We start from the raw sequence: 14,563 nt of genomic DNA, 5'->3' as shown, positions 1-14,563 counted from the left end.
GACACCCCCATATCCATCCCCCCCACAGACCCCAAATCCACCCCCCCAGGAATCTCACCTCCCCCGCAAAAGACCCCAACATCCGGACACCCCCCACCCCAAGCACCCCACAGCCGCCCCCTCTGCCATCCTCACTGCATCCCCCCCTTGTGCCCCCCATACCAATGCCCCCCCCACCAGTGTCACCCCAAACAACCCCTCCAGGCTCCAACCCCCCTCCAAGCAAAACACCCGGGAGGGGTCTGGGGGGGGGGCAAAAATCTCCCCCCCGCCTCCCCCAAGGGCACCTTGAAGCCCCCCAATGCCAGAGGCTTCCTGGGGGGGGGGACGACAGTCTTTTTCGGGGGACACACAAGCGGCCACCCTGAAGGCCAGCGGCAGCCCCAGGGCCTGGACACGGGTGTGTGTCCCCCCCCCCAACACGTCACCCGTGGGGCCGGGGGCGAGCGGGTGGGCGTGCGGGGGGCGCGGGCAGGCGGGTGCCCACCGGGGCGCGGGTGGGCGGCTGGCGGCTGGCGCTGCCGTTGCCATGGGGACCGTGGGCGGCCGTGGGGGCCTGCGCTGAGCCCGCTTCTATTTGTGCATCGCCACGGAGAAATTTCGGCGCCCGGCGCGGGGGAGATGGGGGGGACGGGGACAGGGGGGCGAGGAGCAGCAGGGCGAGACCCTGAGGTCGGCACCCCCAAAGCCGCCAGGCACCCCGTGCCCACCCCACCAAATCCAGCCCCCCAGGGACCCCATATCCGCCCCCAAAGGACCCCCAAATCCAGCCCCCCCACCACGTGGGCGGCACCCCATCCCCGCAGCCCATGGCGGAGGACACGAGGGACGCTTGTGGACGTCTCCAGGCATCCCCATCTCCGACCTTAAAGCGGGGGTGTTGGGGGGCCAAGGCACACGTGTCCCCCCCGGGACGACACCGAATCACCCGCAGGCCCCGCTCCAGAGAGGTGTTTATTGCAAACCGAGGGGAAGGGGGGGGCAAGGTGATGGCCGGGGACCCCCAATGCACGCGTCCCAGGGTGGGGGCCGGTGGGAAGCTGCAAGAGCCGAGCTGCGCCTGGGGGGGCCCAAGAATCCCACATTCCCCCTCCCACACCCCAAAGTGCCGCTCCAGGGAAGCCCACATGTTTCTGGTGCTACTGCCCACGGTTACAGGGGGCTGGTGGCCACAAGGGCTGCGCTTGTAGCCCCCTGCCAGGGACCCGAGTGCAGCCTGGACTCCCCCCCGCCACCTTCCTATGGGTGACAGCCCCGCTGCTCCCCGCCAACCCCCCGAGGAACGGGAAGCAAACCACGGGGCTGGCTGGGGTCTCTGCCGGAGCGAGGGGGTGCGCCCGCTCCGGCACGCCCCAGACCCCCCCTGCCAGTGAGCTGAAGGGGGGTGAGCCCGGGAGAAACCCCCCCACTGGCACTGGACAGGGCCCTTCGGCCAGGCAGGGCGCTGGGGCAGCGCAGCACCCATGGGAGACCCCGGCGAGGGGAGCTGGGGCTGCCAAGCAGGCAGGGTAGCAGGCAGGGGCAGGCAGGGGCAGGCAGGGGCAGGCTCTCTCCCCACGTGCCCCCCGCCATCCCCACTGCCTGTACCCAGAGCTACAGAGAGCACAGCTCCGCCTGCGAGGGGTAAAGCTGCCCTGTGCCAGGGCGGGGAGGGATCTGCACCCCCAGCAATCCGAAAAGAAGCATCCTCAGCCACCAGAAATAATAATTATGTCACCCAACGAGCTCCGTCTATTCCTGAAAAACAACAGAACCGTCGCCAGCGCGAGGCGAGGAGAGGAGAAGGGTCCCAGCCGCTCGGGTTGCCTTGGTGACGGGATGTAAATCTGCATTCGCCAGGTTTCCCTGCATGCACATCAAACCGCCCAGCCGGGTGCCGGTGCTGGGTGGCGAAGGCAGTGGACGGGTGCTGGCAGCGTGTATCATCGGCGAGTTGGGTGCGAGGGTCCCGGGCGGGCATCCGGTGGGTTTCTCCTCTCCCCACTTCGTTTCTCGGCTGTTTTTCGCCGCCGTCAAAACTGCACGGCACCAGGAGAGATGTTGAACATGGAGGGGTCGAACTTCTGGCCGCGGAAGGGGGAGCCCTCGGTGTCCCAGCCCTTCTTCAGCATCTCGTGCACCTTCTGCGAAGAGGCCATGGGCTCCGTCAGAACGGGGCTGCCCCCACACCTTTGCCCTCCCCGCCACCCCAGCCGAGGGTACGAGCTCACCCCGCAGGCCTCAGGGCTGCGCAGCCGCCCGACGCATCGAAGGGGGTTGTGGGGCTCAGCAAAAGCACCCCTCCGCCCCGGGCGACGGCAGCACCGATTCCCGAGGGCACACAACCCCCTCTGTGCTTCACCCACCCTCCCGTCTGCCCAGGAAGGCACATGGGGCCGGGACGGAGCGATGGGCAGAGGAAGGCAGCTCCTTGGTCGGCTCCTTTCACCAGAGATGGGACCCACGGAGGAGCCGGAGGGTGCGTGGCAGGGCAGGGCAGGGCAGGGCTGGGCTGGCGGCGCGGGGCGGCCGGCACCTACCAGCTCGTGACTCTGGGGCTTGCCCTGCAGCTTCTGGTGGTAGTCAAAGGTCAGGCGGTCCAGCACGGCGTGCTCCTCCTCGTCCACCGTGGCCATGGAACGCTCCTTGTTGATCTTGTCGATGTCGATCTGCTCCTCGCCCTCCAGGATGGCATTCCACCAGTACTCGTCTCCTTTGTTCAGGTTGATCTGGGGACGAGGTGCGGGTCAGAGAGTGGGGAGAGGAGCTCCCGTCCTGCCCCAGCATGTCTTACCCTGCCCGCCCCACACCTCCACGGCAGTGATGCTGTGAGCTTGGCTGTGCCCGCGCCATCGCTCTGCAGCGCGGCTGGGGCTTGCCCACGAGCGGAGGTCCCGCTCAGCACCGACTGAGCCCCAGGTCTCCCTCCACGGCTCGCAGAGGGGGAGAAAGGCTCATCCCTCCCTTTCTTGGTGGTCCAAGGGCTTTGCATGACCCCGCCGCGGCCCTTCGCAGACCCAGCTCGAGCCTCTGGGCTGGTTGGCACGGCCAAAATCTCATCCCATGCCGTGGCTCGAGGCCTGGACAGGCGTCCTCCGTGGGGGTCTGCCCGTGGGTAACGCCAGCCTGAGGCCGCAGAGCTGATGCAGCAGCAGCAACAGGTACGGGGCCTGGAGAGCTGGGCCGGCTCGTCAGCAGCCACCCAGGAGCTGAGAGCCCGGAGACCTGCCAGAGGGAGAGGCTCTGCCGGGCAGAGCGGGGCCAGGGGCTCCCAGCATCGCAGCGCTGTGATTCTGTGTTTCGCTAGCCCAGAAGGAGCCCTCGCCTCAGCTTCCCCCGGGGCTCAGTCCGCAGGCAGGAGCATGGGTGGCAAAGGAGGTGAAAATGTCACCCACTGCTCCGTGCCGTCCACGCTCGCCGCCGGCACCTGCCTCCCTGACACCGTGGCTGGTTGGCCGTGTCCCGAGGGGAGGGGACATGCCCTCGCCTCCAGTCGACATCCTCGCTGGCAAAAGCTGCTGGCCGTGGCCGCAGACCTCCCCAACCCACGAGCACGGGCAGTGCCTTGCACGGAGCCGGCCGGCCGGAGGGGCTGTGCCGGGTGCCAGCGAGCGCTGGCATGACCGTGGGGCACCCCACACTGGGAACCCCAACTTGCTTTTTTTTTTTTTTTTTGCCAGGAGGGGTGGGCTTCTTTCTCCTGTATTGTTTTAACAATAATCCCAGCAGCAAGGAAGATTTATGGTGTTCGTCGGCCTCTCTGCAAAATCATCAATAAAGGCAGACAATACAATTTACTCAAACCTCCCTGGAAGCTCAACAGCTCTGGAGGGGAAAACACGGGCAGCCATTAAAGTTACGGAGCCGGGCGTCTCTCTCCGGTGCAAAGAAAAGGAACCAATTAATGCGGGAGGGGGTGGCTGGGGCTTAATCCTTGTGGGAGTGCAGAGCCGGTAAAATATTCCAGCTCGGGGAAGGCGTTAGTTTTTCCAGCTAGACAGGCATGCTTGTTCTCCTCTTAATTGCACAGTTCCACTTTCCAGGGGAGGAAGAGCTGCTGAGGGTTTGCTCGTGGGCTTCCCAACCCTGGGTGGGCAGGCGGGGGAACGGCAAGCTCCCCGGGGAACGTCGTCCCCTCGGCGGGCAAGATGAGCCGTGGGTCAGCAGGCCCGGCCAGCCCAAGCCTGCGGCGGGAGCACCCTCCGGGCTCGCTGCTGCTCCTCTGGGCTTGAAACAAGAGGAATGTCCCCGCGGTGCTGCCAGTGAGGTGTGAGCTTCTCCAGCGATGGCTTTGGCGTGAGCCATGCTCTCACGACATCGCCGCCAAGCGCACGCAGCCAGGCCCCCCTGGTACGTCCCCACCAGAGCCAGGCTGGCAGCGGAGGGATGAACGGGCACCGGGGGACTGCGTGGCTTATCAGGCATCACCCCACTGCACCCCAGAGCACCAGGGGAAGGAACACCCACCCCTTCTCTCCCTTCCCTACCAAATCCCCTTCCCTCCGCCCCCAGCAGACCCCAGGGAACCCCCACAGAGCCACAGACCAGGTGGGAAACGCCCACAAGACCCAAATCCGCCTTGTCCGCAGGCCACCCCCGGCGAAAGACAGGGGAGCTGCCGCCGTGAGCGCCAGCCCGGGGATCCTTTCCTCCTCCCCGCCCCACGCGTGGCCCTCGCTTTATTTACCGCATACTGTTTCCCACCCTGCTGGGAAGACAGAATTATTCATTTCCTCGCCAGCTTTTCTGCGGTGCGCATCGCTACAGCGCTGAGTGCTTTGCAAACAATAATTAATTAACCTCTGCAGCCCGCCTTGTGCGCACGGGGGAATTTGCTCACCCCCTTTATTCCAGGGGCAGAGACGCAAAAATTGGGACTTGCTCCGAGGTGGAAGCCCCACTTTCCAATGTGAGCCTCCAAAATGCCCAAGGGCCAGGGCAAAGCTCTATCACCTCGAGTTTGGGGTTTTGCGGTTCGAAGCGGTGCTGGAGTGCTCGTCGCAGACAGGTCCAACCTCCAGGATGGGGAGCACGGGCTCAGGTTGATTCCCAGACACGTTTCTGCCGATGGTCTCTGCTGATTCAGCCCGTCACTCAGCTGGGTGCATGGGCTACGAGAGCTTGCGGTGATGGAGCCGCAGGCTGGAGTCTCACCGAGCGCCTGGGTGCAGGAAGGCCGAGGTAAGGGAGAGCTGAGGGACCGTGGCAGATCTCTGGGCTCAGCCCAGGCAGGGTGATGCCCTGTGAGCACCAGCCCTCACCCACCAGCGGAGGAAGGCTCTGGCACTTGACCGACAGCACTACGCAAGGCTGCACGCTCCCTCGGGGAGCGCTCTGGAAACCCAGGGGGGCTCCGTGGGGGGGAACAGGGCTTTTTTTTTTTTCAAGGACAAATCTTGACCTGATTACGCTACTCACTTCGAGACAAGGTGAAAGCTTTGCCTCCACTTGAAGCTGCTGTTCCAAGTTTCCCAGCCGACAGCTCAGCCCGATCCTCCAGGGTCCCAGAAATGCTGATGGCCATTTGCCAGAGGAAGGACTGGGTCCCTGCAGCGTGTCCAGGCTCTTGGTCAGGCTTTGGCTTTGCTTTTTAGGCTGGTGGGTCCCAAAGGGCCTCCTGGGCTTTAGGGAGATCCTTCACCCACAGCCGAAAGGGCAAAAGCCCATTTGAGGCTTTTGGGGCAGGAACAGCCTCTGCAACAACGGCCCGAGGAGAGGGAAGCTTGCATGGGGACACCCCTGCCGCTGAATCCAAAGCCGGCAGCATCCTCGTGCCGCAATGCTCATGTTCCCAAAGCCGGTGTCCGAAACATGAACCGTCAGCCATGAGGGAAAGGGGCTGTTCCCGCGCCGGCGCACTCTGCAAAGCACGAGGATGGATTGCAAAGAGGATCGCTGCAGACGGAGATGGGCTTGCAGGAGGGACGGGACACTGCAGCCAGGAGGGATCATCTCACGACATGTGAAGAGGGTGACAGGCGTCATCAGCACGGACACGGTGTCATGTCATGTATCCACACCCTGCCAGGAAGGCCACAACCCTTCGTTGCCGGTGCTGGGCTTCGTCATAGCATGAGGTTTCTTCCCCGATCCTAAATACCTTGTCAGAGCTGGAGAGATGCTGCCAAGGGATATAAGTAGGTCTTGGAAAAACAACCTCTCGCCACCTGCTTTCCTTCTGGAACAGCAGCAGCCGTTGCCCCAAAAGTCAGCGGGAGATGTTTAGGGGGTACGGAGGAGGCAGCAGGCGATGTTTCCAGCAGTGTGCGGAGGGAGGGCACCGCAGATTGTGATTAACTTGGCCTCATGGCTCACGAGATGACAAGCCGAAGATGGTAATAGATGTTCAAGGCAAGACTTGGTGACAAAAGCACAAGTGTGGCTAACAAATGCTGGAGAGGAGGAGAAAAAGAAAGGGAACAGGGGGAAAAAACAACGAAAATAATCCCAAAACGTGTTGTGCACAGCACGCAGTGGAGATTTCTAAAAACAGCTCGTGCGAAGTTATTTTAATCTCACTTTTGACAAGCGAGCGGGTGCGACAGAGAGGGGAGAGCACAGGGATTACACCCGGGACCGGGGCTTCGGCGTGGCGCCGCAGGCAGGGGCATGAGCCTGGGACACAATCTCGAGTGGGAGGAGGTGTGGACAGAGCCCCCACCACTCATCGCGGGCATCAGCCGAGCACTCCGCTTTGAAATGACGCCCGCTTGGTTTCTGCTGCGGCGGGGCTGTTGTGCAAACCGTGAGCGTGCCAAAGGATGAGATGGGAACCACGTCGGTGCTCAGCCCAGGCTCCGGCAGGGAGAAACTCGCGGAGCAGGAGGGGAAAGGCAGAGCACTGGGAAGAGGGGAGCGCTGGGGCTGCTGGAGAGTGAGCAGATGTGTGATGAAGAGGGTAAATGGATAAGAACACCAGATTGGATGGGGAAAGCAGAGCTGGCAGGGGTTGTAAGGCAAATTAACCTTCCACAGTAAGAGCTGGGGGGAGAAGGGAGGCCAGGTAATGAGAGCCTGGGAAGGGCCGTCCCAGAAGGGAGCTGGGCAGGGGAAGCTGAGGACGTGGAAGGCGGCTGTAACAGCAGCCCAGGGAGCGCAGGGATCTCGATGATCCTTGATGTGTCCTGCAAGAGCGCACGGGACTCAACGGCCCCTCTGCACAGAACTGGGACTTTCATGAGGGATGAGACCAAGCAGGAGAGGTTTCACCTCCTCGGCGCACGGATTGAGCTCTGCCTGCAGGGATTGCCTTGACTCACAGACCACAAAAACACGAGCCAGCACAGGTTTTCCTCTGGACAGAACCACCGAGGTGCCCCAAAGCAGTAACCAAGGCGGCCGGGAAAGCAATTCATTAACACGGCTGGGTGTCTCCTGATGAATGAATCGGGAGGAGTCGCAAACCACTTTTGGCTACTCTGCGCACGGAAAAAGGAGATGCTCTTGGGTGAGAGTTACTCACTCTGCTCCAGTTACCTTACAATTCTTCAAGCGAAATTTCATCCCACCACCAATATGTTGGCAGCCAGCTGGAGATCCTCACAACCCTGCGCTCGTGCTAATTCGAGGCAAGACCCAGCACTGGGGTTGGAGGTAATGGGACCGCTCCCCGCGCCGCCTGCGGCCGCTCCAGAAGGCCCCGAGTCTCGCTCCACCCGCGCGCTGTTCCCATCCTCCTTCGGCGCACGGGTATTTGACAAACATTGCCTCCCTTGCTGATCCTGGGAACACCCACCAGGGACTCCCATCCGTGCCGCAGAGCAGCCACCAGTTGGGCCACCTCCTCTTGAATGGGTTCACTCCTTCCTAAGATTGTTTCTCTTCCCAGATCAGCTAATTTTCAAGACGCTTAAGAACATTTAAAAAATGCAGGTTAATGATGTCGCCGCCTCCTTTTTCACATCCTTTCAATGGTGTAACAGAGTCGGAGAAGCTCCTTTCTCTGGCAGGGACCTCATCCTTTTGGCACCAGGTCCGTCATCCTGGGGTACGTCCATACGGATCCGCAGTGGCCAGGCAGCGCCCGCGCAGCCTCCCCACGCACCGTCCGCGCAGCCTCCCCACGCACCGTCCTGCCTCCGGCAGCACAGTCCCACTTGATTTCCCACTGCAGGGGCTTGGCATTTGGTGCCCGTTTGCTGCACCCAGGGCGGAAGGCTCGAAGCACGTCGCAGGGACAGTGCTGCCTGCAGAGGGTCAGGAACCGCCTCACCTGCCTGACCCAGGCAGCCGGCATCCCCTCGTGGGGCTCACGACAGCTCCAAGAGCTCCTGAAACGCGTCTGGGAAAGCCTCTGGGTGGAAAAGGAGAGGGCAAAGGTGGCCGCAGGTGGGAAAACCCCATCCCAGCACAATCCTGGCCCCAAAATGTGCCCGGGAGTTTGGAAACTCGAGATCTCGGGCTCATGGGGGGCAATGCAACCCCCAGGACAGCTTCAGCTGTGGACGCAGCCCTGGGACAGCAGAACTCACGCCCTCAGCCTCGGCGTCTGGATCACAGCAGAGATGAGTCACGAGGCTGGGAACCCACCAGTGACGCACTGCTGGGTGGCCACAGCCGCCGAACCACCTCGGCAGGGAAGATTTGCGGTGCTCGGCTGGCAGGCACACAGCAAGCCACGGGGCCTGCTGAAGGCAAATGGAGAAGTTAGCCACAGCGACCGCTTCAAACAGGACAAGAAATCCCAAGCAATACAGAAAGGAACGGCAGGGAACAGGCATCTGCCGGGATGCTGGGTAGGACGAGGCAAGTCGGAGGGCAAAGCCAGCAAGGAGAGGTGCGCAGCACAAGCACTGTGGTGCGGTGCCACGGCCACTCTCTGCTGGCAGGCCCTGCGTGCTGGAATCAGGGGACAGTGACCACCTCTAGATAACAGCTGTGCTCCACCTGGAGCTCGGGGATCCTCGTCACCCAACCCGATGGGCGTGTTGCTCTGCCGGCACCCTGTTGCCGCTCACCCAGAGGGGCAGCTCGGGAGCTGGAGGCAGGGCACGGCACACAGGCAAAGGCAGAGGGAGCTGGACATTGGATGGGGACAGCCAGACATGTCCAGATCTGCCTCAAACTTCCAGCTGCTCCGGTTTTCCAGGTGAAGCCCAGCAGAGCTGCAAACCAAGGTGCGGAGACGCGGCTGGCGCAGACTGGCCTTACCAAAACGCACTTCCCTGGCTCCAGGCTCCAGAGGGAACTCTCCGTGTTGATCTTGTGGGTGAGCTTCCCTTCCATGAGGACGCGCTGGCCACTCCCCTCCAGCACCGCCACACGAATTGTGCTGCTGCTGATATCCACAGACACCTGGAAACACAGAGAGAGAGAAAATAATCAGGAAGGTTCCTGCTTGCCCTTTTGCTGTGCTAGTTGGGGTGTGGGGTCAAGAGCACTTGCTGGGGATGAGAGACAGAGAAGAGCTTTCAGACCTGCATGTAGCAGGAGGGTGGGAATCCCGCTGTCATTTCAGAGCAAATAGCAACAGCTCCGAGGAGAAAGGAAATCCCTCCAGGGAACGAAAGGCAGCAGGGCCCAGCACACGGAGCCCTAGAAGGATTTGAGGAACCTGATTCTGCCACCATGACTGCCCTGTGCCTCAGTTTCCCCACAGAGAGAACCAGCAATGCTACAGACCTCCTCCATAGCGGGCTCAAAGGTTGGACACCCACTTGCTGCGACCGAACTGTTAGGAGCACAGCGGGTGTCCGGCTGTCACCATGATGAGCTGGGCATGGCAGTGCGTCTTCCTGAGGGCTGAGCGCTTCCCTACCGAGTGGGAGCAATTCGGGGATTTCTACACCGGGAAGGGCTGCAGTGGCTCATCCCCCCTTCTGCTGCACCGCACTGAAAGCATGCTCCTTGGCTCTCTTTCCGCCGCCACAGCCAGTGCTGGGCTCAGCCCAGGCCTCCCGTCGGGCATGCGAGGAGGGGCCGCGTGCGGGAGGGATGCTGCGGCACGGCTCCCCTTCTCCCTGCCGCGGGGGCGAGGGGACGAGGCAGCTCCGTCCCCAGGAAGGGGGCCAGCTCCCGCCCGCAGCAGCCATATGGGGAACCCTGCTCTGACCTGCCGCGGAGGTGACATGGTTCTCCCCCGGGGAGACAGAGGCAGACTGTGACTTTGCTGCACGGCACGCAGTACCCTCAGTCTCCGGAGAGACCATATGCTCTCTCTCCTTTCCCCTTCGGCCCTGAGCTGCCGCCAGCAGAGAGCCCGAGCCAGGCAGGGGGACTAAGGGAGGACCTGGCTGGGAAGGGGCAGGTTTATGGCCCCCGGCGCTGCCCCATCTCTGGCCTGAGAGGAGGAGACTGCGGTGAGATTTGCCTGCATTCTCTCCCAGAGTTCCCCCAGATCTTCCTCCCGCTCTGCAGATCTCATTTGAAATGTTATTACATTATCCATTACCTAGGAGATTTCCAGCGGCTCACTAGCTCCACGCAGGCAAGAGACAGGCAAAGCTGCTCCAGCCAGGGAGGGCACCACGGCTGCATCTGATTGATGCGCCCAGATAAAGCCCCCAAACCCGCTGTGTGCGACAGGGAGCTGCCAGGGCTTCGACAGGAGCAGAGGAGGCCCAGCACACACAGTGCAGGGTGACACCGGGACTGAGCTCCAATGCCCACGGCTGGGAGCAGGACCGCGGTCTCAGGGGATTTGGAAAGGGACAAGAGCTCCGGCTCTGCCAGACCAGAGAGGACACCTGGCTTTCGCCCAGCACGTGGCTGGGGACAGCCCCTGGGAAAGCAGCTCCTCCTGGATGGGAAACATCTCTGGAGAGGCTGCAGCATGGAGCAGCTTCCTCCAGCCCAGGGCTGAGGCCTCGTCGCAGGGACGAGGTGCGGGGCTGAGGCTCTGCTCTCTGCCGCCACCGACTGCCCTGGTCCCTGGGTGCAAGGACAGGGTGGCTGATGCCGGGCTCTCAGCACAGCACAGGGCCTGCCCAGAAGGGGTCAAGGGGAAAAAAGCAAAGTGACCCCCAAGTTGCCTTCTGAGGGGGCTACTTTGGGCATGGAGGACCAGGGAGGCTGGAGATATGGAAGGCACAGATGCAACATCATGGCTGTGGGATCCACGGGGACAGGAGCAATCGAATGTGAGAGGGGTTTTATTCCAAGGTGCCTCACAAGACAGCCGGTGGGGCTGAGGGACATCTTTGAGGTGGCTCTGGGACAAGCAGGGTGTTAGGAGAGGGAGTGGAGAAACCCAGATGAAAGAAGAGATCCAGTCCGGGCAGCCTAAATCCAGCCACTCTGCTGTGCAACCAGCCGGTGTGAGAAGTGATCGCAACGCCCGCTTCTACCTGCAGCCAGCAAAAAAGGCCGCTCTTGGCACACCAGCCCACCAGGAGCAGTGACAGGGGACAGAAGCAAAGCACGCACCGCCAGAGAGCCCTGACCCCCCCCGCATGGAGAGAAATGCCCGAGAGGACTCACGTGTGCATGTGGTGGTGCCCAGTGAACGTGGGGTTTGGCTCATGTGGGCAGCAGCTCCTTCTGGGGTGCCTTGGTGGAAAAATCGCCTCTGCTCGGCATCCCCACTCCACCGAGGAGGGTGGCTGGGCTCTCTGAGGGGCTGCCCTTCCTCCCCCCACCCCCCGAACCATCCCGCCGTGCTGTGCTCGGGGCACGCACGGCCAGCAAAGCCGGGGTTTGCCAGAACCAGGCACAGACAGCCCACACCTGACCCCAGGCAGCTGCTGGGGGAAAACCACGGGCGATCCCGTGGGAAACACGCTGTCCCGGCAGCACAGCCGTGAGCAGGGGCACCCCGGTGGCTCCGAGGCTGCCCGTCCCCCACCACGCGCTCCCCACGAGCACCTCTGCCCCCTAAACCACCTGGCTTTCCCAGCGCTCGCGAGGAAACCCAGATCTCGGCTCTCTGCCGTGGCTTTCCACCACAGTAATTTCTGTGCACACTAAAACGCCCACACCCGCCCACGCAAATCAAACAAGCAAACACAAACCTATGAAGGAATCTAGCTTGTCTCCTCCGAGCCAGGCAAAAAGAGAGGCTCGTTGTCATTATCTCTATTTAAGTGCTCGGGAAGCGCTCGGATCCATGGGCCCCTGTTGCGCCTGTAAGTAGATCAGAGAGGTGGAGACCGCAGAGGAAGATGCTCCCACCTACCCCATCGCCCATTCCTGCTCCACGGACACTTTTTTGGAGCTCCATACAAGGAAACCTTAAGCTTGCCTGAGCGAAAATGTGCCATAGCAACAGCCTGAATCCAAAAAAGTGTCATAAGGAAGATTTTGAGCAGCATTAGAGCTGGGCGCGCTCTGAGCCCAGGGACCAAACAGGGGAGATTTTTAATCTTGCTTTGGCAGGCAGAAGCCAAAAACCTGATAATTTTTTAAAAAGATGGAGCTGTGTGGTGAAAGCAGGGGAACGCTTCTGTTTTGCAGGAACCCATCAGCAATGCATCCGAAGTCCATCGAGCTTTAAAATGGCTCTGAACCATCCTGCTTTGGCCCGTCACCCAGCCTATCTGCTTCCAGTCCCCTGAGGCTGGAAGAGATGTAAATAATCGCTTTAAAATGAAAAGTCAGCTGCCAAGAGGATCCCCAAGAGGGATGTGCGAACCAAATACCAAGAGACGCCTCACAAAGATAAGGAAAATCTGACATCTGAACAATCGATTGCCCTGAGAGGGCAGCGCAGGCAGAAACCTGGGCCAGGGCAGGCAGAGCCATGCCACAGGTAACAGCGTGGGAAGGGGCTGCCCCGATAATCACCCCCACTGACACGCAGGGGCTCTTCCGCAGTGATGGCACAGTCTTGAGTCGAGGAAAAGTCCCATCCCAGCTCCTCTGAGCACCTGCAAGGCCCCTGCACCTGTGGGCGGCAAAGGATGGGGTAGAGAAGGCCTGATGCTCTTTTTTTTTTTTGGCAAGGACACAACTCCCCTGGCACAAAGGGCACTTCCCTGGGCAGGGAGAGGCATCATGATCGCAATACGATGCAGAGGGATGGAACATCCGTCTGGATGCCCCCGAATCCTTCCAAGAAACAGCCTGGGTTTGTTTTAGAGAGCCACTGGGAGAGATGCATCTCCCGGCCCCCCTGCTGTCCCTGTGGCAGCCGTTTGCTCCCTCACCCCTCCGGTCCAGGTTGCTGCTGCCAATTACACTCTTTTGGCATGATCAGGAGCTGTGTAGGCTGGAGCCGGTGAACAAACCCAAGTGTGCTCATTTCAGCCGCCCTGGAAGCAGAGGAGAATGGGAGGTGGGGGAGCGTGGAGTTCCCAAATGGAAAAATACAGAATAAGCCATGGGGAGGGCAGCACTCAGGAAAGACAAGAGAGTTCAAACGTCTGGGTCCAACTAAGCCCAGCCATGTGCATGCGCCTCTCGAGTCCCTCGCCGGGAGGAAACAGAAATGGTGAAGGAAAACAGACGTGATTGCTTGTGGCCACAAGCAGTGAAGGAAAATTCCTGCCTGAACCGAGAGGGGACGTGAGACCTCCTTGCCCACACAGGCAGCCAGGGAGAGGGTCTTGGCGCTCAGCCTGCACCCTCGCCCCAGCTCCCTTCCGCCCAGAGCAGATCAAGTCCCACATGGGCTGTGCCTGCTCCAGTTCCCGAGAGCCAGAGGAGCCGTTCCAGCAGCTCCCACTTGCAAATGAAAGGCAGGAGACGCTCCAGCCCAGAGGGAGTGACCGGGGAGAGAGTGTCCATCCCCAGCCAGGCTCACAAACCCACGTGCGAGTTTGCAGTCTGTGGAAACAGAGAGCAAAAGCGCAGAAAGTGCACCATGCGGTGCCAGGGAACCTCGCTGGGGCTGGAGCAACAGGACACTGAGTCACATCAGGGACGTGGCCAGGCTGGGACCATTGGTCCCCATCAGCCACACACCCAGCACCGGAGAAAAGGGCACAACTGCATCCTGTTCCTCGAGTACGAAGGACAAGGAGCCTTCCCGCTCCAAACACAGCTTCCCAGAAAAGCTGGGCACCCTGGGGGAAAGGGAAATGCTGAAAGACCCACCATTAACACCACTTTACCTGTTTGCCTTTTACAATGTGCTTGGGCACGGGGACTTTAATCTCCAGGTCACTGTAGTCTTGGGACCAGGCATAATTCTCTCGCACAGCTCCGTTGTAGCTGTCGGGGTTTGTCTGGAACTGCTCCTGTCTCCTGGAGGACAAGAAAAGGGCAACACGCTAAGTGCCGGAGAGATCAGGGCCTGGAGAGAGCAGGGTATGAGAAGCAGAAAGGGAGGGCAGAGCCTCTGCTTGGCCATCCTGTGAGCATCCCTAACACTTCAGGCTGCTGCCCAGCCTCTCCCTCACTGCTGGCCCTGTCTAGGAAGGGAGAAGGTTCAGGTCGGCAGCCCTGGGACGCAGAGAGACCCCGGCCACCCTGCCCGCTGCAGGAGACTCGCACGCCCCTCTCCCCAGTGTGCCGCAACGGAAGTCAGGCTGCTAATGGGACAACTGGTGAGACACGATAATTTGGCTGCCCAAAAGGTGCAGAGCTGGCACCCGGCTGGCTCGAGGGACTTCCCCGGCTAACTCTGCTCGAGCACAGAGCTCCTCTTCCCCTCTGCCTCCCTGCTGCACCCACCGCACCCGTTGCAGCTGGAGCAGGGGACACCATC

The 14,563-nt window shown here is 61.3% G+C and overlaps 1 protein-coding gene across 1 annotated transcript in view; it reads right to left on the bottom strand.

Moving 5' to 3' along the window:
- Nucleotides 1–941: 941 nt before the first annotated feature.
- Nucleotides 942–14,563, bottom strand: part of NUDCD3 (NudC domain containing 3) — a 32,280-nt gene continuing 18,658 nt past the window's right edge. The window contains exons 3-6 of the mRNA XM_075736494.1: nucleotides 13,968–14,100; nucleotides 9,130–9,273; nucleotides 2,520–2,708; nucleotides 942–2,123 (exon numbers count right to left, since the gene is read on the bottom strand). Coding sequence (XP_075592609.1) covers nucleotides 2,013–2,123; nucleotides 2,520–2,708; nucleotides 9,130–9,273; nucleotides 13,968–14,100 — 577 coding nt within the window. The 3' untranslated portion in view covers nucleotides 942–2,012. The remainder of the gene's footprint in view (nucleotides 2,124–2,519; nucleotides 2,709–9,129; nucleotides 9,274–13,967; nucleotides 14,101–14,563) is intronic.

This window comes from Balearica regulorum, chromosome 27 (genome assembly GCF_011004875.1).
Source record: "Balearica regulorum gibbericeps isolate bBalReg1 chromosome 27, bBalReg1.pri, whole genome shotgun sequence".
Lineage (NCBI taxonomy): Eukaryota > Metazoa > Chordata > Aves > Gruiformes > Gruidae > Balearica > Balearica regulorum.
This window is presented reverse-complemented; position numbering and strand designations above follow the sequence as displayed.